Below are 22,560 nucleotides of genomic sequence, written 5' to 3'. Positions count from 1 at the left end.
GATGCCAACCCAAAGTCCAGGTTGTCAATCTGTGTGCTTCTGAACCACATAACTATAGATGGGAGGTTCCCAGGACCCCCACTTAGCTTTGATTAATTTGCTACAGGGCTTACAGAACTCAGACAAACCCTTTGCTTACTAGGTTACCAGTTTGTTATAAAAGGTATAACTCAAGAAAAGCCACATGGAAGAGATGTGTAAGGTACGGGGCAAGGGTGAGGCATGTCCATGCTCTCTGGGTGCATCACTCTACAGGCAGTCTCCACCTATTTATCAACCGGCTCTCTGGACCTAGCCCTTTGGGGTTTTCAAGGAAGCTGCATCAGACAGGCATGGCTGATTAAATCAGTGACCACTGGTAACTGAACTCAACCTCCAGCCCCTGTCCCTTCCCTGGAGGAGGGGGTGGAGCAGGAGAGGGGAGGGCAGTGGAGAGCTGGAACGGAAAGTTCCACTCTCTATTCACGTGGTTCCCCTGCCAACCAGCCCCCAACCTTCAGGTCACCAAGTGGTTTTCTGAAAGATACCTCATTAACGGAACAAAAGATAAATTTATTAATTACTCTTATCACTTAAAAAACTCCAAAAGAGCTCTGTGCCGGGAACAGGATGAAGGTCTCTCTCAAATGCGCCCCCACACAAGCTTGGATGGTAAAGAATCTGCCTGCAATGTGGGAGACCCAGGTTTGATCCCTGGGTCAGGAATATCCCCTGGAGAAGGGAATGGCAACCAACTTCAGTATTCTTCCCTGGAGAATTCATGGACAGAGGAGCCTGGTGGGCTGCAGTCTGTGTGGTCACAAAGAGTCGGACACGATTGAGGATTAACACTTACTTCCTTCATATACATATTTCTTATTACAGGTTACAATATCACAGATAGGTGGAACAAAGACCGCTCCCCACCCCCATCCCTGAATTTCTTTTAAAAACAACTGTTTAAAGCAAAAACATGATTCCATCCCAGAGTAAAATGCATGACAACAATAGCACAGATAGTGGATGGGAGTGGATAAATGAAAAAATGGTTATTAAGATTTTAACATTACATGTTATGACAGAGTATTAATTCAAGGTAGACTCTAATAAGAACACATATTGTAATTCCAAGAGCAACCATTAAAGAAATAAAACATCTCTGAAAAAGCATTTGATAAAATTTAATATCCACTCATGATAAAAACAGAAAACTAGGAATAAGAAGGGAAATTCTTCAACTTATTAATGAACATCTACCAAAAAAGTCCTAGAAATAGCATCATAATTAATGGTGAACTGATATTTTAATTAATCAATAATTAATTAATGAACTGAATGCTTTCCCCTAAATCATGAACAAATCAAAGATGTCTGCTTTCCTCTGGATCATAACCAAAGCAAAGATGTCTGCTTTCCCCATTGCTATTCAACATAATATTGGAAATTCTAGTCAGTGTAGTAAGGCAATAAAAGCCATACTGATTGGAAAGAAAGAACTAAAACTTTTTCTACTTGCAGATGACATGATGATCTACACAGACAATCCCAAGGAATCTCTGGCATGAGAGCATTTTCCATAAAAGAAAATCTGATAAGACAGATTTCATCAAAATTTAAAACTTGCTCTGTGAAATATCTTGTTAAAGAGGAAGAAAAGACCATCTACAGAATGGGAGAAAATATTTGCAAACTACAGATCTGAAAAAGGATATATCTAGAATATAGAAAGACTCTGAAAACAGGAAAAGGCAAAAAATCTGTTAAGAACATGAGAAAAGAAATATTTTAGTAAACATGTTATACAATTGGCAATTAAGCACATGGAAAGATATTCAACTTCATTAGCGATTAAAGAAATGAAAATAAAAATCACAATGAGATACCATCATACACTTATCAGAATAGCTAAAATAAAAAACTGTTTTAACAACACCAAATGCTGGTTAGGATGCAGAGAAATTGGATCATTCATACTGCTGGGGAGAATGTAAAATGGTAAAGCCACTCAAAGAAACAGTTTGGCAGTTTCTTAAAAAACACTAAATAAGTAGCTACTATATAATGCAATGGAGAAGGACATGGCAGTTCGCTCCAGTCCTCTTGCCTGGAGAATCCCATGCACAGAGGAGCCTGGTGGGCTACAGTCCACAGGGTCACGAAAAGTCAGACACAACTGAGTAACTAACAAACAGCACATAAAGCAAAAATTGCACTCCTTGGCATTTATTCCATGGAAATGAAGATTTATGTTTATTCACAACTTTGCACATGAATGTTTATAAAAGCTTTATTCATAATAGTCCCAAACTGCAAGCAACACAGATATCCTTCAATGGGTAAAATGGTTTAAAAAAAATACCCACACTATGGAATACTATTCAGCAATAGAAAAAGCTACCACAACCTGCATGAATCCCAAGAGAACTATACTAAGTGAAAAAGCCAATCCCAAAAGGTTCCCTACTATATGATTCCCACTTATATTATATCTTGAAATGATCTAATTTTAAAAATGGAAAATAGATAAGTGGTGGCCAGGGGGGGGGGGGGGGGGGAGTGGGTAGGGTTATAAAAGGTCAGAATTAAAATCCTTATGGTGCTGGAAATGCTCTAAATCCTATCTTGTATCGTTCTTGGTGTCCTGATGGTGACACAGGCACTAAGTTTCGCAATGTTACCACTGGGCAAACCTGTACAAAGAGCACATGTGGTATCTCTGTACTATTCCTATCAACTGCATAAGAACCTATAACTATGTCAAAATAAAATTTTATTTAAAAAAGTTAAAAAGCTTTGCTTGTGCTCAGTCACTTCATTCTCTTTGAGACCCCATGGACTATAGCCTGCCAGGCTCCTCTGTCCGTGGAATTCTCCAAGCAAAAATACTGGAGTGGGAGGCCATGCCCTCCCCCAGGGGATTTCCCAATCCAGATATCGACCCCAGGTCTCCTGCATTGCAGGCAGATTCTTTACCGTCTGAGCCACCAGGGAAGCCCAAAGGGAAGAATAGAAAATACTTGATTAAGCCAAAAGAAGGCAGAAAAGGAGATAAAAATGAACAAAGAACAAATAGTAAGCAAATAATAAGATGACAGATGTAAAACCAATAATTAATTAAATGTAAATGGAATAAATAACTCCAGTTAAAAGGCAGAGATTGTCAGCTGCATAAAAAGCAAATCCGACTATATGCTGTTTACATTAAACATACCTTTTATAAAAAAAAAACTTTATGTTAGACTCAAAGAAGAGTTGCAAGAATAGCACTAATAATTCCCAAATACCCTTAGTACTTTTCATTCAGATTCCCTAAATGTTAAACATTTACCATATCTTCTTTATCCTTAATATCTTTTAACTTTTTTTTTAACTATTTGATAGAAAGGTGTAGGCATGATGCCCATTTATCCCTAAGTTCCTCAGTGTATAATTCCTAAAAACATTTTCTAAGGTAACCAAGTGAGTGAGTGAGTGAAGTCGCTCAGTTGTGTCCCGACTCTTTGCGACCCTGTGGACTGTAGCCCACCAGGCTCCTCCCCCATGGGATTCTCCAAGCAAGAGTACTGGAGTGGGCTGCCATTTCCTTCTCCAGGGGATCTTCCCGACTCAGGGATCGAACCCGGGTCTCCTGCATTCCAGGCAGACGCTTTAACCTCTGAGCCACCAGGTACAATGACCAAAAAAAAAAAAAAAAAAAACCCCAGAAAATTAATCTTAATGCAACAGTATTATATTAACTGTAGACTTTAATCAGATTCTTTTCATTGTCCTAATGTTGCTATTATTAATAGCAAAGAAATCGCAGGTTAGCACTGCGTTCAGTTGCCTGTTTTTTTCAGTGTCCTTTGATCTGGAACAATTCCTCATTCTCGCTTTGTCTTTTATGACATTGACATTTTGGAAAAGTGCAGTTCAGTTTTTTTCATAGGACATTTCTCATTGGGGATTTCGGATATTTATCCATGATTTGATGGAGGTTATGCATTTTTTGGCAAGAGGACTGCAAAAATGTTTTGTGCATCTTATCAAGGAGCATATGATGTCAGTTTGCCCCACTGCTGGAGTTAATTCTGATTACTTGACTCCATAGTAATTTTTCACTTCATAATTAATATCTTGTGAGAATATACTTTCAGACTATGCAAATATTTTGGTATGCCACAAAATTTCATCATTTTAGTACCCAGTCATACCTGAATTAATTATTATGATGCATGCGGCTCAGAGGGTAAAGCATCTGCCTGCAGTGCGGGAGACCCAGGTTCAATCCCTACATTGGGAAGATCCCCTGGAGAAGGAAATGGCAACCCACTCCAGTACTCTTGCCTGGAAAATTGCATGGACAGAGGAGCCTGGTAGGATATAGTCCATGGGGTCGCGAAGAGTCGGACATGACTGAGCGACTTCACTTTCATGATGAATGCCAAATGGTATTTTCCCCCCAAATTCATCATTTCTTCTTATATTTATTAGCTGGCTTTCTACTATAAGGAAGAGAGCCCCTTCTCTTCCTTCCTATTAGTATTAGAATCATGGGTTATTATTCTACCCAATAGTGTGTGGTCTTTTACTGCCAATATTTATTTTGATTCTCAAATTATCTCAGATTTAGCCAGTGGAAGCTCTTTAAGCTTCTTTTGTCATGTTCCGAACATTCTTTGGACATTTCCTCACTTTTTGGATCAAGATATTCTGGGCTCATTTTATACTTTATCTCAGGCCTGGAATCGGGCATTTCTTCTTTTTTTAACATAAATTTATTTATTTTAATTGGAGGTTAATTACTTTACAATATTGTATTGGTTTTGCCATACATCAACATGAATCCGCCACAGGTATACACGTGTTCCCCATCCTGAACCCCCCCTCTCTCCTCCCTCCCCATACCATCCCTCTGGGTTGTCCCAGTGCACCAGCCTCAAGTATCTAATATCATGCATCGAACCTGGACTGGCGATTCATTTCATATATGATATTATACATGTTTCAATGCCATTCTCCCAAATCATCCCACCCTCTTCCTCTCCCACAGAGTCCGAAAGACTGTTCTATACATCTGTCTCTTTTGCTGTCTCACATACAGGGTTATCGTTACCATCTTTCTAAATTCCATATGTATGTGTTAGTATACTGTATTGGTGTTTTTCTTTCTGGCTTACTTCACTCTGTATAATCGGCTCGTTTCATCCACCTCATTAGAACGGATTCAAATGTATTCTTTTTAATGGCTGAGTAATGCTCCATTGTGTATATGTACCACAGCTTTCTTATCCATTCATCTGCTGATGGACATCTAGGTTGCTTCCATGTCCTGGCTATTATAAACAGTGCTGCGATGAACACTGGGGTCCACATGTCTCTTTCAATTCTGGTTTCCTCAGTGTGTACGCCCAGCAGTGGGATTGCTGGGTCATAAGGCAGTTTTTCTTAGCAAACTCTGGTTCCTTTTAGTGTAAACTAGTATTTAGAAACAAAGATCTGAGTACTAGGTCTACTCATTGCTACTAGGGTGTAGTTGTTCCTATGCTCTCTTAGTGGGTAGAGGTAGGAAAGAAATGTATGAATGCACACACACATATAATATATATATAAGTGCTGACACATCTACATTTGTTCCTGTGTCTATCTATTTATTAGGAACCACAAGTTCATACTGATGCCTCCAAATCCAATCCAGCACCACAGGGTTCCTTCTGTCCTTTCCACTTTTCATATGTGTAACTCCCTTCTCTGACAGTGAGAAACTTGGCTCTCGTTATCCACAATACATTTAAGTGTTTAATCCTAGAATACATATAAGATAGTTTTTGAATTGTTAATACTTCCTGTGAAAAAGAAATTTACTAACTAGAGTTTAATATTTATTTACACTTCATTTTTTGTCTTTAGCCTGAGGGTATTTAGTCCAAATACTGCGTTTTAACTTACTTGGATGGGCTGGGGAAGATGAACAGTTATCATAAAAGGATAGTATTAGGGATCTTTGTGGTGATGGAACAGTTCTGCATATGTTGATTGTCTTGGGGACTATATGAAGCTACACATTGTGATAAAACTTAGAACTACATATGATGAGTGCAATCTGGGTGAAATGGGTGAATATGTTCTGTAGATTATACCAATGTCAATTTCTTCTTTGTGATACTGTTACAGTTATGCAAAATATAATCACTAGGGGATAGGCAGTGAAGGGTACAGAGGACCGCTCTTACTAGTTTTTGCAACTTCCTGTGAATCTTTATTTAAAAATAAAAAGCAAAGAAAAAAAAGTTGCTTGGGCTCGTCCTCCCCGCAACTCTCATCCCTCAGCCCCATTTAAATGAATAATAATTCATTTAAAACACAGGTTAATTTGTTTGTATTGCTTGTTAGGCTCTCCTCCAACTTCCTTACTGATTTATTTTTCTTTTTTGAGTATATAAAACATTAACATGGTTCTAAAAGTCTAAAAGTTATAACTATACAAAGAAGTATATTCAGGAAGTACTATACTATCAATACCAAATTAAGGTCATTATCACTCCAGCCCAGCACCCTAGCTCCTTTCCAGCCCATCTACCCCTGTATGTAAACAATTTGATTGGTCTGCACTTATCTTAACTATGTTTTTTTTACAATTATAATAATGTATATTAAAAATGTTCTCCTTCTTATATGTATGTTTATTATGCATACTTTATGTATTTTGCTTTGTTTACTTAACAATATATTTTGGAAAACAGTTCATAAAAATTTTGCTATTTTTAATATTTACTCTTTTATAGCTACATCTTCATTGTGTAGATATACCACAGACATTCAACCACTGTCCTATGTATGGGAATTTGGGTTGTTTCTAGTATTTTGCAATTATAAACACGCTGTTGTGAATATCATTTTGCATATGTATTTTCATACTGTTAAACGTGTATCTTTAGGATAAATTCCTACACATGATCTTTCTGGGTCAAGAGGTTATGTACATTTAGTTTTGTTAGATATTGTAAAATTCCACCACACACACCCCCGCCCCCCACAGGCTGTAACACTTGCCCACCTGTACCACTTGTAACACTTGTACCCCTTTGCATTACCACCAGCCATGTATGGCACCTACCTGCTTTCCCAAACCTTCACTAACAGAGTGTTTTATAGTACTTTAAAATTTTTACTATTTGTATAGGTTGGAAATAGTATCTCAGTGTAGTTTTAATTTATATTTATTTATTTTTTATATACATTTCTTTAAAGATAAATGAAGTTGGACATTATACAAAAACAAAATTACTATCTCTAATAAACATAGATGAAAAAGCCCTTAACAAAATATTAGCAAATTGAATCTGTCAATAGAAAAGAATAATATATTACAATCAAGTAGCGTTTTTATTCCAGGAATGCAAAGTTGGCTATGATTATTTCAATAGATGAACAAAATACATTTTATAATTCAAATACCTATTCTTCACAAAACACTGAATATCTTAGACAAAGAAGGAGGCCTCTTCAATCTGACAATGGGCACCTATGAAACATCCACAGCTAATATTATATTTAATGGTCAAAGACTGAATATTTTTCCTCTCAGATCAGGAATAAGGCAAGGATGTCTCTTCTTATCACTTCTCCAACATTCTATTGGGGGTACCAGCCCTTGCAATAGGGTAAGACAAAGAAGGAAAAGGCATACAGATTGGAAAGGAAGAGATTAAACTTTTCATTTGCAGACAATATATTGTATATATAGAAAATTCTAAGGAAATCACAGAAGAATTCCTTCTAGAATAACTGAATTCAGCAAGGCTGCTGGATTTCTACCACTATCAATGAGCCACTGGAAAATAATAGGTCATATAAGTTATACTTTTGTCAGAACTTTGGAATGATACCTATGTAAATTAGTTTATATCATTTAACTGCATGTAAACTATACATAAACTTTAAAAGATGAAAAGGTAAGGCCATATAAAGTATCTTCTAGTATAATTTGGGATGGTTGCAAATTTTCCCTTCCTGAAAAGTTTTAAATTAGGACCAGGTTTCATTTAAACTATTTTTGTCTATGTTTAGTTTAAATTTGTTTACAGTTACCCACTCCTTAGATTTCCCATCTCTCACTAGAATCTGGGCATAAATAAATAAACAGTATGGGAACTGGATCCAAATGAAATACTAACAAAGTGATAGAGCAAGCATGATTTTATGAATGCTTCCTTCTGGCTGACCATTGTAACGTACTGCCTTCTTTGAACTGACCTTGCAATTAGGAAGTCCTAGGTTTAAATCTGGATTCTAAATCTGATTAGCGATATAAACTTTGGCTAGTTATTTAACTATTTAGAGTATTTTTTTCATTTGTTAAATGGGAACAACATGATAAAGCTTTATAAAAACATGAGATAATTAATGTAACAATGATTGGCACATTGTATGGATCCAATTAATGTTTGTCTTAATCTTAGCAGGATAGTTTAACTAAATCTTTATTACAATTCTATTTGGAATGAAATTTGCTTCTAACAGAGGAACCAGAAATGTACAAGAGTAGTCTTGGCTACCAACTGGGAGCTTGCGGGATGGGGTGGGAAGCAGAAAAGGAGCTGACAGAGATTCCCTCAAGGGTTACCGCCCTGCAGTGGCTCTCCCATGGTTATTTCCTGTTCCAGCAACTGTTCATGACATTACAGTCATGGTAGCTTATTTTCCTTCCTTTGGATTCTAAAATTACTGGTTCAAAGGAGGAATCATTGGTCCTAGCCAAGAACTCGTATTTCTTTGTCTCTTCCTAACGGAATGCTTCACTAATTAATGTTTAGAGAAAGTGAATTCCCTACTCTTAATATCTGGGCTCATTCTACAGGTTCAACTGTATTCACTCTTGGATCACCTCTTCTTCCCCTTATATGGACAGGCCTATTTCACCCAACAAGACTTTAGTGAACACTTATACCAGGCTCTCTGGCTGAGGGTCAGAGAAGATGGTAGTGCTTAACAGCTAAAAACTTGAGGAATGACTAAAGTTATTAGACAAATGGATAAAGTGGGAAATTTAGGCTGCATTTAAGGTACCCTGCCTCTTCCTAAGAAATTATGCCTTAGTTGCAAATAGTAACAGTTGGTTGAGAAACTATTTCTTTCAAAGGTTAAAGAGACAGGAACTATTTCTCTACCCTTTTCCCCCCTAATTTAACTACTGTTTGGAATTTTCTTTTGAAATTATGTTCCCAGATCAAAAAATAAAACAAAGCTAAGACTCACCTCTGACTCCTCTCAGGAATGTCCAGCACAAACCCAAACATCATTTCAGCAATTTTATTGGAGCTGCACGTGGGGGTCCTGTCCACCTCTACAGCGATAGACAGCATCCTCTGGAGCTGGCATACAATCCTGAGTCCAGAACACAGAACACAAATGAGCAGGAGGGTCCCTGCTGGCTGGGATGAGGTGCCCGCCAGTGTACTAAAGGCTCTTGTAAAGCACACACTAGGTCAGGGAGAACTACTCAAGCATCAGCATGCTTTTATTAGCAATTTCACCTACCTGAATCCCTTTTGCCAGATCATACTATCAACCTCTCAGAACCTGGGGTTGCGCTACAAAAGCAAGCTGCTTTTAAATTCGAAAATAGAAACATACAATCTTTTAAGAAATATAGTTCTTGTTGCTTATCTATTTATTAAAAAAAAAATGTTGGCCATGCCACAAGGCAAGTGGGATCTTAGTTTCCTGACCAGGGATCAAACCTCTAGAACCTTCCTCAATCTGCCCCTGCATTGGAAGCATGGTGTCCCAACCACTGGACTGCCAAGGAAGTCCGTAGGAACATATAATCTTAAGGATCTAGAGAACTTTAAGGATATCTAACCTAAAACTTCTATATTCTACCGGTGAAGAAACAGCTCAGAATGACTAACAATTATCTGAATTTCTTTGATAGGAGAAAATACAAATTTACTACATAGTTTTCTCCTGTTACCAGTTCCTTTACAACAATCTTTCCCTAAGTTCAGTGTCAGAATTTCAACTGGTGAAATGTGACCCTCTCTCCCATCAGACCGAACTGTGGGAGAGACCCAGGCTGAAGGAAGGAATCTGAGCAGCCCCTCAGAAGGTGAGCCTCACCTGAAGGTAGCCTTTTCTAATGTGCGCTGTTATTTGTGAGGCAAAGAGGGGCTCTGTTTGCAGAAAATCTGCAGCCAGGGACACAATAGGTAGACCAGAGTCAGATCAGATTCTGGCTCTGCAATGACAAGCTATTCAATTTGTGACAAATTACTAAACTGCTCTGAGTCAAAATTCTCTCATCTCAAAAAAGGGGAAATAACACCACCTATTTCATAAAGTTGTGCTGAGTAACAGATCTGGCATATAGGCACTAGTTAATGGTAAACAGCAGTGCCTATTGTTGTTAAGACCATGATAAATTTTCAAGGACTCTAATTTTATTTTTCTAGTATCTACTTATAATTACTATTATCTTTCTATTTTACTATTAGCTTTCTCTTAAGGAACAGTATCTGCCTCTCTCTTGGTCTATATACTGGGGTTCTGACATAATCTTATTTTCCTACTTTAGGACCTTCCCCATTCTGCCCAAGCAAATGCTTCATCGTTCCAAAACATTCTTCCTTTAGATACACAATTGTCTCCTAGATTAGTTAAAATCCACAGTACTTATTTAAGAATCTGGTCAGTGCAACTAAATTATAGCACTGTGAATTTAGTTGCTATATTTGAACAAATGCTATATTTGAAATATCAAGTTTAACTGGCTTTATAAACATAATTGACATAGAATAGCAGGTTACTTGTACAAGGCCAGCTCCAGCCCATAAAATCCTGGCATTTCCCCCAAAATGCCAAGACCACTTTCGATTCTGTTAAAGAAATGCCAGGAATTTCTTTCCGGTGCAGTCTGAGGGAACGGGACCTGATCTGGTCTGAGCCATTGCTGTTACAACTTGTTGGAACCTGCAGGTTGAACTGCTATTCTTCTTCCAGGACCGGAGGAGAGAGACCCAGGCCCTTGAGGATTAGAGGCTGCTAGAATGTCCACTACCCATGAGTCCCCATCTGTCAGGGGACAGATGAAGTGGTGAGTGGCTTTGATCCTGCACTGTCTCTGGGAATCTAGGAAGGGGAGGCACTGTTGTTCGCTTTTGCTCCGCTTCAGCTGAATTCACTTAGTGATGTCCTGTTCACCTAGGGAGAAAGATTTGCTTTTGTTTTACCTCTGGAATTAGGAACTTAGCCTTTGGTCAAAATAAGGTAGTTTTTAGTAAGAATCAGCCTATGTTATAAGAGCTGTTAATTTTGGGGAAACTGCTCATAGAGAGTGGTGCTAGTTTCCAACACAGTAAACCGCAGAGCTCCAGGAAAGATAACTTCTGTCTGCTCCTTACAGCTGATTGGCGTTCTTTGTCAGGTTAGGTTGGGAAGAAGGGTGACTACTGCTGGTCTTCAAGATTCCTTTTCCTGGAGAGGTTTGATTCTCATTTGGGGGCTTGATTAATCTGTCTTCAGTTACTGCTCTGATCAACCACTTGATGACATCCCTGCAATGGAGAGAAAGATAAGAAAGAAAAAGTTTAAACTTCTGTCTTACTGTTAGGGTGCTCAGAACTGCAACTTTAACATGGACTCCTAGACACTTAGATTTCCCTAAAGGCAACAGAGAGGAGCCCTTAGGCTATTTTCAACATTTTACAAGTCTAATGGAAACCCTGCATTTAATTGCAGGAAGGTTACAAAGATAACTAAAACGTCAACAATTTTCTTTAAGTTAGAATTGTTGAAAGGGATCTCCAAGGTTAAAGTGTACTACCTGTGGCTTCCTGACCAGGAACATGCCTTGACAAGGCACAAAGTTGGACTAGACAACCTTGCTGGCTTTCTATTATTGGGCTAATAACCAAAGGTTAGAGTCTGTTCAGTGTAGTCATATCTTTTACAGGGTGTAGGTGCTCAGTGTTAGGGAGATAAAAGCTTCTCATACAGTCCACATTTAATTTTGTTGCCTTCTAAAATCTCACTAATAGTAAATACTTTTTTAAAAACCCACAAAGAAGGGAAGAAAAGGAAGGCAGATAATAACGGTAAAAATCTGGAAGTTGGAAAGAAAATGAGTACTTCACAAAACAGAATATTATATAGTAGTGGAAATGAATACACTACAGTGGATAGGTAACAATATGGACAAATTTTAGTACACTATAATATTAAGTGAAATAAAAGTACCAACTGATTACATACAGCATGATACTCTTATAAACAGCTAAAAGGAACTAGAATAAAAATATATACTTCACAGGAACACATACAGATGCAATAAACTACATGAAAAAGAAAGAAAAATGATGAACATTTGGGATGCCAATTACTTTGGATGCAAAAAGGTGCAAAAGTGGGTGATAGAGTATGGATGTGTGGTTAGATATAGGTAACTGTCAAGGTCCTAGCCTTTGATTTAAGGGGTGGGGTAAGAGATGCTGATTACAAAATTCAGAGTAACCAATTAGCTAAGTGAATAAGGCAACTGTCATATTTCGATGATGTTTAATCTAACTCTATGCCTTTGGCAAAGGAATACATTTGAACTGACTTGGCAGAATTGAGGAAGCTGAGTCCTAAGCCACCAGTAGAGAAGAGTAATCCTATTTAAAGGCAGTACAAGGTTTCCGTGAAGTTAGGATAAAAGAGGGTAAATTAAAAAATAAATATAATGGTTTATAATCTGTTTAAGAAACTTTGAGAGCCCTAGATCTTCTTTTCTAATCCTGAAGACTACAGGTTAACTCTGTGGAGAGATAAACAGGGTCTCTGGACTAGGATATCAGGCACAGCTGGGAAACAAAGGCATCAAAGCAAAAACAGGGGCGTTAAGTAGACCTGCGCATGCTCAGTGCAGAGATCCTCGCCATCTTCCCACACCTGTCTTTCAAAAACCTGGCATCCTGGTCTCTATCCTTCACGGAGGAGATCTGAAGTCTTTTCTGGAAAACCCATCCAGCCCAAGCGGAAAGATCTAAAGTCATTGACAAGGTATTTTCTAAGAAATGAGAAGCCAGTTCCACCTACAGGAAAACTCAGAAATGACAAGTCCTCACCTGTACTCAGAGCTTCCATCAGCTTTTGAGCACATCAGCTTTTTGCCCTTAAACAAGAATAGAGCGCCAAATTTTTCCAGACATCTATGGACATATTCTAACAGAAGAGATTAAGGGAAAAAACCCCAAACCAACCCGCCTCTCTCCTCAAAAAAGCAACTTGGAGAAAACAGACATTATACAGAAAAGTAACAAAAACAAAAGCTATCATTAGTAACATCAAAGATATTAAAAGATACAGATCTAAGAAAGAAAAAGACAAGAACAGATTCCTATTTATTAATTTTAAAAAGGAACATTTAAAGAAAAAGTAAAAGAGCTCTTGGAAATTAAAAATATAGTAACAGCAATGAAAACTCTATTTTCCAGAAATGAAGGATATGAAATGGCCCACTGAATGTCCAGCATAACAGATGAATATAGATCTAAAACAAGTATACTGGGAAAAAAGATTCTGCAAACATCCAGAGAAAAAAATCAAGGCACATACAAAGAATCAGTAATCAGAGTAGCCTATGGCTTTTTCACAGCAAGAAGCTAGAAGGCAATGGAAAATTTGGAAAATTTCCTTTAATACTCTGTAGAAAAGTTATTTGTAACCTAAATATCTATACTCACACGAATCAATGTGTGGAAGATAAAGATATTTTCAACATACAAAAACTCAAATTTTACTTCCCACATACCTTTCTAAGAAGCTACTGGAGACTGATCCATCAAAACAAGGGAGAAACCCAAGAAAGAAAAGATATGAAACATATCCAACACTGGGAACAGGTGAAGGGAATTTCACATTTATGATAGAGACTTGGCAAAGAGGACAGCCAATCCAGGTTAAAGGAGGTCGAAGTACTCCACCACAGACCTTCAAGAAGAAGAACTTCAGAAGTGGGAACAAACGTCTTGACAGGATATTTAAATCAAACAGCAGAGAATTTGGGACTGACTTCTGATATGCAAAAGAATAGGAGGAAACTAAAAATGAGGCAATTACTAACTCTAAGGAAAACAAAAAATTATGAGTGGAGGGAAAAGTAATCATAGTTTAGTACTGGGCTCAACTCTAACTAGCACACAGTTATAGTGATCAGAACATCAAATACTGATCTAAAAAAAATTCTGATATAGCTATATGATGGTATGGGGGCTGGGAAGTGTATGTGTGTGTGAGGACGGAGAGAGGAAAAAGAGCTAACTCCTCATCTTACAGGTGGGGAGTCAACAGATAGTCAATAATAGTCAATTATAGCCAACAGCAGACAGCAAGGAGATCCAACCAGTCCATCCTAAAGGAGATCAATCCTGAGTGTTCATTGGAAGGACTGATGCTGAAGCTGAAACTCCAATACTTTGGCCACCTGATACGAAGAGCTGACTCACTTGAAAAGACCCTGATGCTGGGAAAGATTGAGGGCAAGAGGAGAAGGGGACGACACAGGATGAGATGGTTGGATGGCATCACCGACTCACTGGACATGAGTTTGAGTAAACTCCGGGAGTTGGTGATGGACAGGGGGGCCTGACGTGCTGCAGTCCATGGTGTCGCAAAGAGTTGGACACAGCTGAGCGACTGTAGTGAACTGAACTGAACAATAAAACATCAATAATTAGCAACACAGGCAAGTTATTCAGCCATGAAGAAGTTAAATCCAAGAAATCTCTTAAATGAAAGAGTTGAAAACAGTTACCCCTGTTGGAAAAGAAAATGGGGGTGAGATCATCTGGGGACAACTATATTTCTTAAATTGTATAGAACTAGATTACTCTTTGTATGCACAGTTAAAAAGAAAAGAAAATCCCTTAAGGGGCCACATGGAGACTGACTTACCACCACTCTTTTAAAAGCTTATTTTTGAGGTATAATTTATATAAAATAAATTGCACACGTTTTTTGTTTAATGAGGTTTTTTTTTTTTAATTTTAAGACAGAAAATGGAAATTTTAATTGCACCAAGCTGAGGATTACAACCCAGGAATAGCCTCTACTCTGGCAACTAAAGGTCAAAGCACAGTTATATCATTTGATGAGTTTAGATAAATATATGCACATATCCATGTACCACAACCTCAATCTAATAGCCATCTCTTATTGAATCAAAGGGCTTCCCAGATGCTCAGACGGTAAAGCATCTGCCTGCAATGCACGAGACCCGGGTTCGATCCCTGGGTCGAGAAGATTCCCTGGAGAAGGAAATGGCAACCCACTCCAGTACTCTCGCCTGGGAATCCCATGGATGGAGGAGCCTGGTAGGCTATCGTCCATGGGGTCGCAAAGAATCGGACATGACTGAGTGACTTCAATTTAGTTTTAGTTTTTTATTGAATCAAATATAGCTGGTTTTCTCTCAGGCTGGAATTGACTTTTTTCATTAAGAAAGCACAAAATAGTGTATTTTATTTGCATTTAGAGGTCATAAATTGCCATCTTTAAACTCAAGAGTTTAGTGTTGGGTACACTGAGAGGCTCACGCCCTGAAAGGTGGAAATCAAAGTGAGCAACTTGTTAACGGACTGAGTTGGGTTCATGTCTCCCATCTCCCAATTCAACGTCTAAGCTCATAAAGCAGAATGGTCAGGAGAGCTGCTGTCACTATTTAAATTGTTGTTTTCAATTTTATACCCAGTTATGCTATCCTGTGCTCTTGTAGTTTCGCTACTTACTGATTTTCTACCCCTATAATTAACATGTAAACTTTACAAAAAATGCCACATTCACGGAAATGGATGGAAGCAGGCAAACCTAGGGAGAAAAAGCCGTTGTCATTGTTATTGCTCAGTTGCCCAATTGTGTCTGACTCTTTGATACCCCATGGACTGCAACACGCCAGGGCTCCCTAGCCCTCATCATCTCCCAAAGTTTGCCCAAGTTCATGTCCATTGAATTGGTGATGCCATTCATCCATCTCATCCTTTGATGCCCTCTTTTCCTTCTGCACTCAGTTTTCCCAGCTGACTGATAATCAAAAACATAGTGAAATGTCCTTCTTTTTTAATTAAAGGAATTATAATAGTCAATATCCCATATTGGCCTGTGAAAACTATTCTTAACAAATATGTAAGAACATATGAGAATGTATATGACTGAAAAAATCTCAGTGATGTTTTAAAAAAAGGAATGCTGAAGAGAACAGTTTCCAAAAGAAGCAAAAGAAGGGGGTAGTTCCAGGATGAAAATTCTAGTCTGAGATCCCTACCCTAGAAACCACATTTCCCCCTACTTTTATAAGGATATGGTAGTTTCCCACTCTGAAGCTTCTAGAAGCTTTAGCCCTGATTTTACAGAAAAAACATGTGTTTGCTACCTTATTGTATCTTGTTCCATGTAACCTATTATCATAAAAGATTTCTCAGAAAGCTCAGTTCAGTTCAATTCAGTCGCTCAGTCATGTCCGACTCTTTGCAACCCCATGAATTGCAGCATGCCAGGCCTCCCTCTCCATCACCAACTCCTGAAGTTCACTCAAACTCATGTCCATTGAGTCGGTGATGCCATCCAGCCATTTCATCCTCTGTCGTCCCCTTCCCCTTCTGCCCCCAATCCCTCCCAGCATCAGGGTATTTTCCAATGAGTCAACTCTTTGCATGAGATGGCCAAGGTATTGGAGTTTCAGCTTTAGCATCAGTCCTTCCAAAGAACTCCCAGGACTGATCTCCTTTAGAATGGACTGGTTGGATCTCCTTGCAGTCCAAGGGACTCTCAAGAGTCTTCTCCAACACCACAGTTCAAAAGCATCAATTCTTCGGCGCTCAGCTTTCTTCACAGTCCAACTCTCACATCCATACATGACCACTGGAAACCCAAAAAAGATGTCCTTTTCATTATAGGGGACTGGAATGCAAAAGTAGGAAGTCAAGAAACATCTGGAGTAACAGGCAAATTTGGCCTTGGAATACAGAATGCAGCAGGGCAAAGGCTAATAGAGTTTTGCCAAGAGAATGCACTGGTCATAGCAAACACCCTCTTCCAACAACACAAGAGAAAACTCTACACATGGACATCACCAGATGGTCAACACCAAAATCAGATTGATTATATTCTTTGCAGCCAAAGATGGAGAAGCTCTATACAGTCAGCAAAAACAAGACCAGGAGCTGACTGTGGCTCAGGTCATGAACTCTTTATTGCCAAATTCAGACTTAAACTGAAGAAAATAGGGAAAACCACTAGACCATTCAGGTATGCTGCTGCTGCTGCTGCTGCTAAGTCGCGTCAGTCATGTCCAACTCTGTGTGACCCCATAGGCTCCTCTGACCCTGGGATTCTTCAGGCAAGAACACTGGAGTGGGTTGCCATTTCTTTCTCCAAAGCATGAAAGTGAAAAGTGAAAGTGAAGTCGCTCAGTCGTGTCCGACTCTTGGCGACTCCATGGACTGTAGCCTACCAGGCTCCTCTGTCCATGGGATTTCCCAGGCAAGGGTACTGGAGTGGGGTGCCATTGCCTTCTCTGATTCAGGTATGACCTAAATCAAATTCCTTATGATTATTCAGTGGAAGTGAGAAATAGATTTAAGGGCCTAGATCTGATAGATAGAGTGCCTGATGAACTATGGACAGAGGTTCGTGACATTGTACAGGAGACAGGGATCAAGACCATCCCCATGGAAAAGAAATGCAAAAAAGCAAAATGGCTGTCTGGGGAGGCCTTACAAATAGCTGTGAACAGAAGAGAAATGAAAAGGAGAAAAGGAAAGATATAAGCATCTGAATGCAGAGTTCCAAAGAATAGCAACGAGAGATAAGAAAGCCTTCCTCAGCAATCAATGCAAAGAAATAGAGGGAAACAACAGAATGGGAAAGAATACAGATCTCTTCAAGAAAATTAGAGATACCAAGAGAATATTTCATGCAAAGATGGGCTCGATAAAGGACAGAAATGGTCTGGACCTAACAGAAGCAGAAGATATTAAGAAGAGGTGGCAAGAATACACAGGAGAACTGTACAAAAAAGAGCTTCACGATCCAGATAATCATGATGGTGTGATCACTCACCTAGAGCCAGACATCCTGGAATGTGAAGTCAAGTGGGCCTTAGAAAGCATCACTACGAACAAAGCTAGTGGAGGTGATGGAATTCCAGTTGAGCTATTTCAAATCCTGAAAGATGATGCTGTGAAAGTGCTGCACTCAATATGCCAGCAAATTTGGAAAACTCAGCAGTGGCCACAGGAGGAAAAGGTCACTTTTCATTCCAATCCTGAAGAAAGGCAATGCCAAAGAATGCTCAAACTACCGCACAATTGCACTCATCTCACACGCTAGTAAAGTAATGCTCAAAATTCTCCAAGCCAGGCTTCAGCAATACGTGAACCATGAACTTCCAGGTGTTTAAGCTGGATTTAGAAAAGGCAGAGGAACCAGAGATCAAATTGCCAACATCTGCTGGATCATCGAAAAAGCAAGAGAGTTCCAGAAAAACATCTATTTCTGCTTTATTGACTGTGCCAAAGCCTTTGACTGTGTGGATCACAATAAACTATGGAAAATTCTGAAAGAGATGGAAATACCAGACCACCTGACCTGCCTCCTAAGCAGCCTATATGCAGGTCAGGAAGCAACAGTTAGAACTGGACATGGAACAACAGACTGCTTCCAAATAGGAAAAGGAGTACGTCAAGGCTGAATATTGTCACCCTGCTTATTTAACTTATATGCAGAGTACATCATGAGAAACACTGGGCTGGAAGAAGCACAAGCTGGAATCAAGATTGCCAGGAGAAATACCAATAACCTCATATATGCAGATGACACCGCCCTTATGGCAAAAAGTGAAGAGGAACTCAAAAGCCTCTTGATGAAAGTGAAAGAGGAGAGTGAAAAAGTTGGCTTAAAGCTCAACATTCAGAAAACGAAGATCATGGCATCCGGTCCCATCACTTCATGGGAAATAGATGGGGAAACAGTGGAAAGTGTCAGCCTTTATTTTTAAAAACATGTGTTTGCTACCTTATTATATCTTGTTCCATGTAACCTATTATCATAAAAGATTTCTCAGAAAGTAGCAGTGGCAAATAAGGCTTATCCTGAGCTACTCAGTAGGGGGTGGGAGTAAATTCAGGCTTATAGCAGCTGTGAAGGTTACACAAGTTCATGTTTTCCCCTGTGTCTCTTGAGGCTGTCTGAACAAAACTGAAATAGAATAATGGAAGTCTGATGGTCTCAGGAGGAAAAACCACACAAGTTATGGCACCTGACACACAGTTGGTACAGAGGTTTTTTTTCTAGGACTGTCTATATATCTGCCTGCAACGCAGGAAACCTGGGTTCGATCCCTGGGCCAGGAAGATCCCCTGGAGAAGGGAACGGCAACCCACTCCAGTGTTCTTACACGGAGAATCCCATGGACAGAGGAGCCTGGTGGGCTAGAGTCCATGGGGTTGCAGAGTCAGACACAACTGAGCAGCTAACACTTTCCCTTTCATAGTAATAATAACTATCCCTGTTACATTTTCTAGTTACTAGACAGTCTCATCCACCTGATGTGTTCTCCGGACTTGATGACTCTTGTCATCCCAGGCTTCGGATGGCTGGTTACCTGACATTGTGGGGTTGCTTGTCACAGGACAGCACAGTGCTTGCAATGGCTTGCTGCAGGTGCTGTCGCTGCTTCCTCAGGATCTGCTGGAAATCATCTTCCAGGGTCTGTACTACATAACGCAGAAAGAAGACTCGCCCAGGCAGGTTTTGTCCCTTAGGAAGAAAAAATGAGAAGTAAGTATTTGCTCTCAGTCTCCTGGATGACACTGAGCACTGGGCTCTCATAAATACTAAATCAAGGGAATATGCATGAGTCAACAAGTGTGTCTGTATCCAAAGGAGAGGCCTGTGGGAGAGAGCAAGCAGCCTAGGTCATTACAGAAGTGGGCAAACAAGGCAATCCTAGAGCTTGAAAAGTCAGTTTCTCTCTCTCACTGAACCTCAGTGGTGAACCCCAGTCTCAAGAGAGGCCCCAAGCTGTGTATATCGGAACAGAGAGATAGAAAAATGACTGCTAAGCTGCTATATCAAACCACCATGATCTTTATCCCACTCCCAAACTTCTAGTAACATGAGCTGATATACAGTCTATTGTTTAAGCAACTCTGAGCTGGGTTTTTTGTTACAGGTGAAATGATCCTAATTGCTGAAGCCCAGCTAATGCAGGTAAAAAGCCATGGGCTTTGGTGATGCAGAGACCTTATTTATTTGTTTGAAACTCAGCCCCATTCCTTATTTAACTTACTGCTCTGAGTCTCAGTGTCCTCATGATTTACATGGTGAACACCCTAACCTTACCAAAGCCAGGCAGGCATGCACAATTTGTTGGTTTCCTTTTACTGATAAAGAAAGACTTAATTCTGGCCTTGTTCTATTTGTTTTCTAAATGCCTTATAGTTTTTTGGTCCTTCATTTCCTACATCAGTCTTTTGCCTTTAGTTGATTTTTTTTTTGTAATGAAATGCTTATATTCTTTTCTAATTTCCTTTTCTGTACATTCTCTAGCTAGTGTCCTTGTGGTTACCATGGGGATTACACTTAACATTCTAAAATTATAATACTTTGAATTTATACTATGTTCACTTTAATAACACACAAAAGCTCAGTTCTTTATGGCTCTGTTCCCACCTGTTTTAATTGAAGTCACAAAACTACATTGTGTGACCAAAAATAAACTCATAATTCTTTAAAAACTTTTTGGTTTATTTATTTAGTTTTGGCTGCTCTGGGTCTTCACTGTTGTGCTCAGGCTTCCTCCAGTTGCTGCAAGTGGGGGCTCCTCTCTAGTTTCGATCTGTGAGCTTCTTGCTGTGGTGGAGACTTCTCTTGTTGCAGAGCATGGTCTCCAGGGCGTGTGGGCTTCAGTCGTTACGGCTTGCGGGCTCTAGAGACACAAGGGCTTAGTTGCCCCATGGCATGTGGAATCTTCCCAGTCCGGGGATGGAACCCGTGTCCCCTTCACTGGCCGGCAGATTCTTAACCACTGGACCACCAGGGAGGTCCAATAATTCTTTTCAGTTCTTTTCAATCTTTCAAATTATGTAGAAAACACAATGTGGAGTTACAAAGTTAAATAACATTAGCTTTTAAATTAATAATTTAAAAAGGTATTAGTCACTTAATACATTATAGAAAACCAATGTGGAGTTACAAATCACTGTCATAATGGTTTTTATAATTGCCCATGTATTTATCTTTACTAATATCTACTTCTTCATATGTCTTCAAGTTACCGTTTAGTATTTCATTTTACCCTGCAGGACTTCCTTCAGCGTTTCCTGCTGAGTAGGACCAGTGGGAATGAATTCCTTCAGCTCTTGTTTATCTGGGAGTTTCTTTACCTCTCCCTCATTTTTGAGGGACAGTTTTGTTGAATACAGGAATCTTGGTTGAGTTTTACTCTTTAGCACTTCAAATGTATCACCCCACTACCTTCTGGCCTCACTTCTGATGAGAAATCTTGCTGAGGCTCTTGTATCGACGTGTCACTTCTCTCCTGCTGCTCATTCTCATTTCTTGAAGGCAAGTTTTGCCAGATATGGTATTCTTGGTTGACAGCTCTTTTCTTTTAGAACTTTGAATACATCATCCCATTACCTTCTGACCTACATGGCTTCACTGAGAATTTGCTGAGAGACTTATACAAACTCACTTGTATGTGATAATTCACTTTTTCCTCGCTGCTTTTAAGTCTGACTTTGGACAGTTCGATTATAACGTTTCTTGGTGTGAGTCTCCTTGGTTTACCCTCACTGGTGTTAACCTTCTTGACTCTGTGTGTCTATTTCTCTCCTCAGAGTTGGGAGGTTCTTTGATCACTGGGCTCTCTGCCCCTCTCTTTTCCTTCTCTGGACTTCCCATAATGTATGTGTGGTCTGTTTAATGATGCACCATAGTCCCGCAGGTGCTCATCAATTTTGTTCACTGTTTTCTTTTTGCTACTCCGTCTCAAGGATTTCGAAGACCTTTCTTCATGTTCACTGATATGTTTTCCTCCTGCCTGATCAAGACTGTTGTTGAATTCCTCTATTGAAATTTTCAATTCAGTTATTATACTTTTCAGCTCCAGAATATGTTTGATTATCTATAGTTTAAAATTTTAATATTCTCATTTTGTCCATGCATCATTTTCCTGCTTCATTTTGTTTGTGTTCTGTTTTAGCTCCTTGAGCATCTTTAAAATTCTTTCTCAGGAAGTTCAGAGATTTGTATTTCTTTAGGGTCACTTTCTGGAACTTTATTTCATTCTTTTGATTGGGCCGCACTTCCCTGTTTCTTTGTGTGCCTTGTACTCTTCTCTTGAGATTTAAACATTCGAAAAAAACAACCAACTTTCCCAGTCTTTATGCATTGAGTTCATACAGGGCAAGGCCCTTAACAATCAGTCTGGCTAAAGGTTCTCAGCGCTCTCAGAACTTTTCTGGAGATATGTTTTCTGAGCTTGTGTGTATGCTTTTATCTGTTTTAACTCCCCAAGCAGCTTGCCCTTGTTTCTTCTCAAGAGCCACAGTCTCTTGCTCC

At 39.2% G+C, this 22,560-nt stretch overlaps 1 protein-coding gene across 1 annotated transcript in view; it reads right to left on the bottom strand.

Moving 5' to 3' along the window:
* Positions 1 to 22,560, bottom strand: part of LOC120853595 (SUMO-interacting motif-containing protein 1-like) — a 74,635-nt gene that overhangs the window by 13,266 nt on the left and 38,809 nt on the right. Inside the window, exons 5-7 of the mRNA XM_040227554.1 lie at positions 19,598 to 19,752; positions 11,361 to 11,513; positions 9,217 to 9,345 (exon numbers count right to left, since the gene is read on the bottom strand). Coding sequence (XP_040083488.1) covers positions 9,217 to 9,345; positions 11,361 to 11,513; positions 19,598 to 19,752 — 437 coding nt within the window. The remainder of the gene's footprint in view (positions 1 to 9,216; positions 9,346 to 11,360; positions 11,514 to 19,597; positions 19,753 to 22,560) is intronic.

Source organism: Oryx dammah, unplaced genomic scaffold (genome assembly GCF_014754425.2).
Source record: "Oryx dammah isolate SB20612 unplaced genomic scaffold, SCBI_Odam_1.1 HiC_scaffold_26, whole genome shotgun sequence".
In the NCBI taxonomy this organism is placed as follows: domain Eukaryota; kingdom Metazoa; phylum Chordata; class Mammalia; order Artiodactyla; family Bovidae; genus Oryx; species Oryx dammah.
Note: the sequence above shows the minus strand (reverse complement) of the source record. Positions and strands in the feature narration are given on the sequence as shown.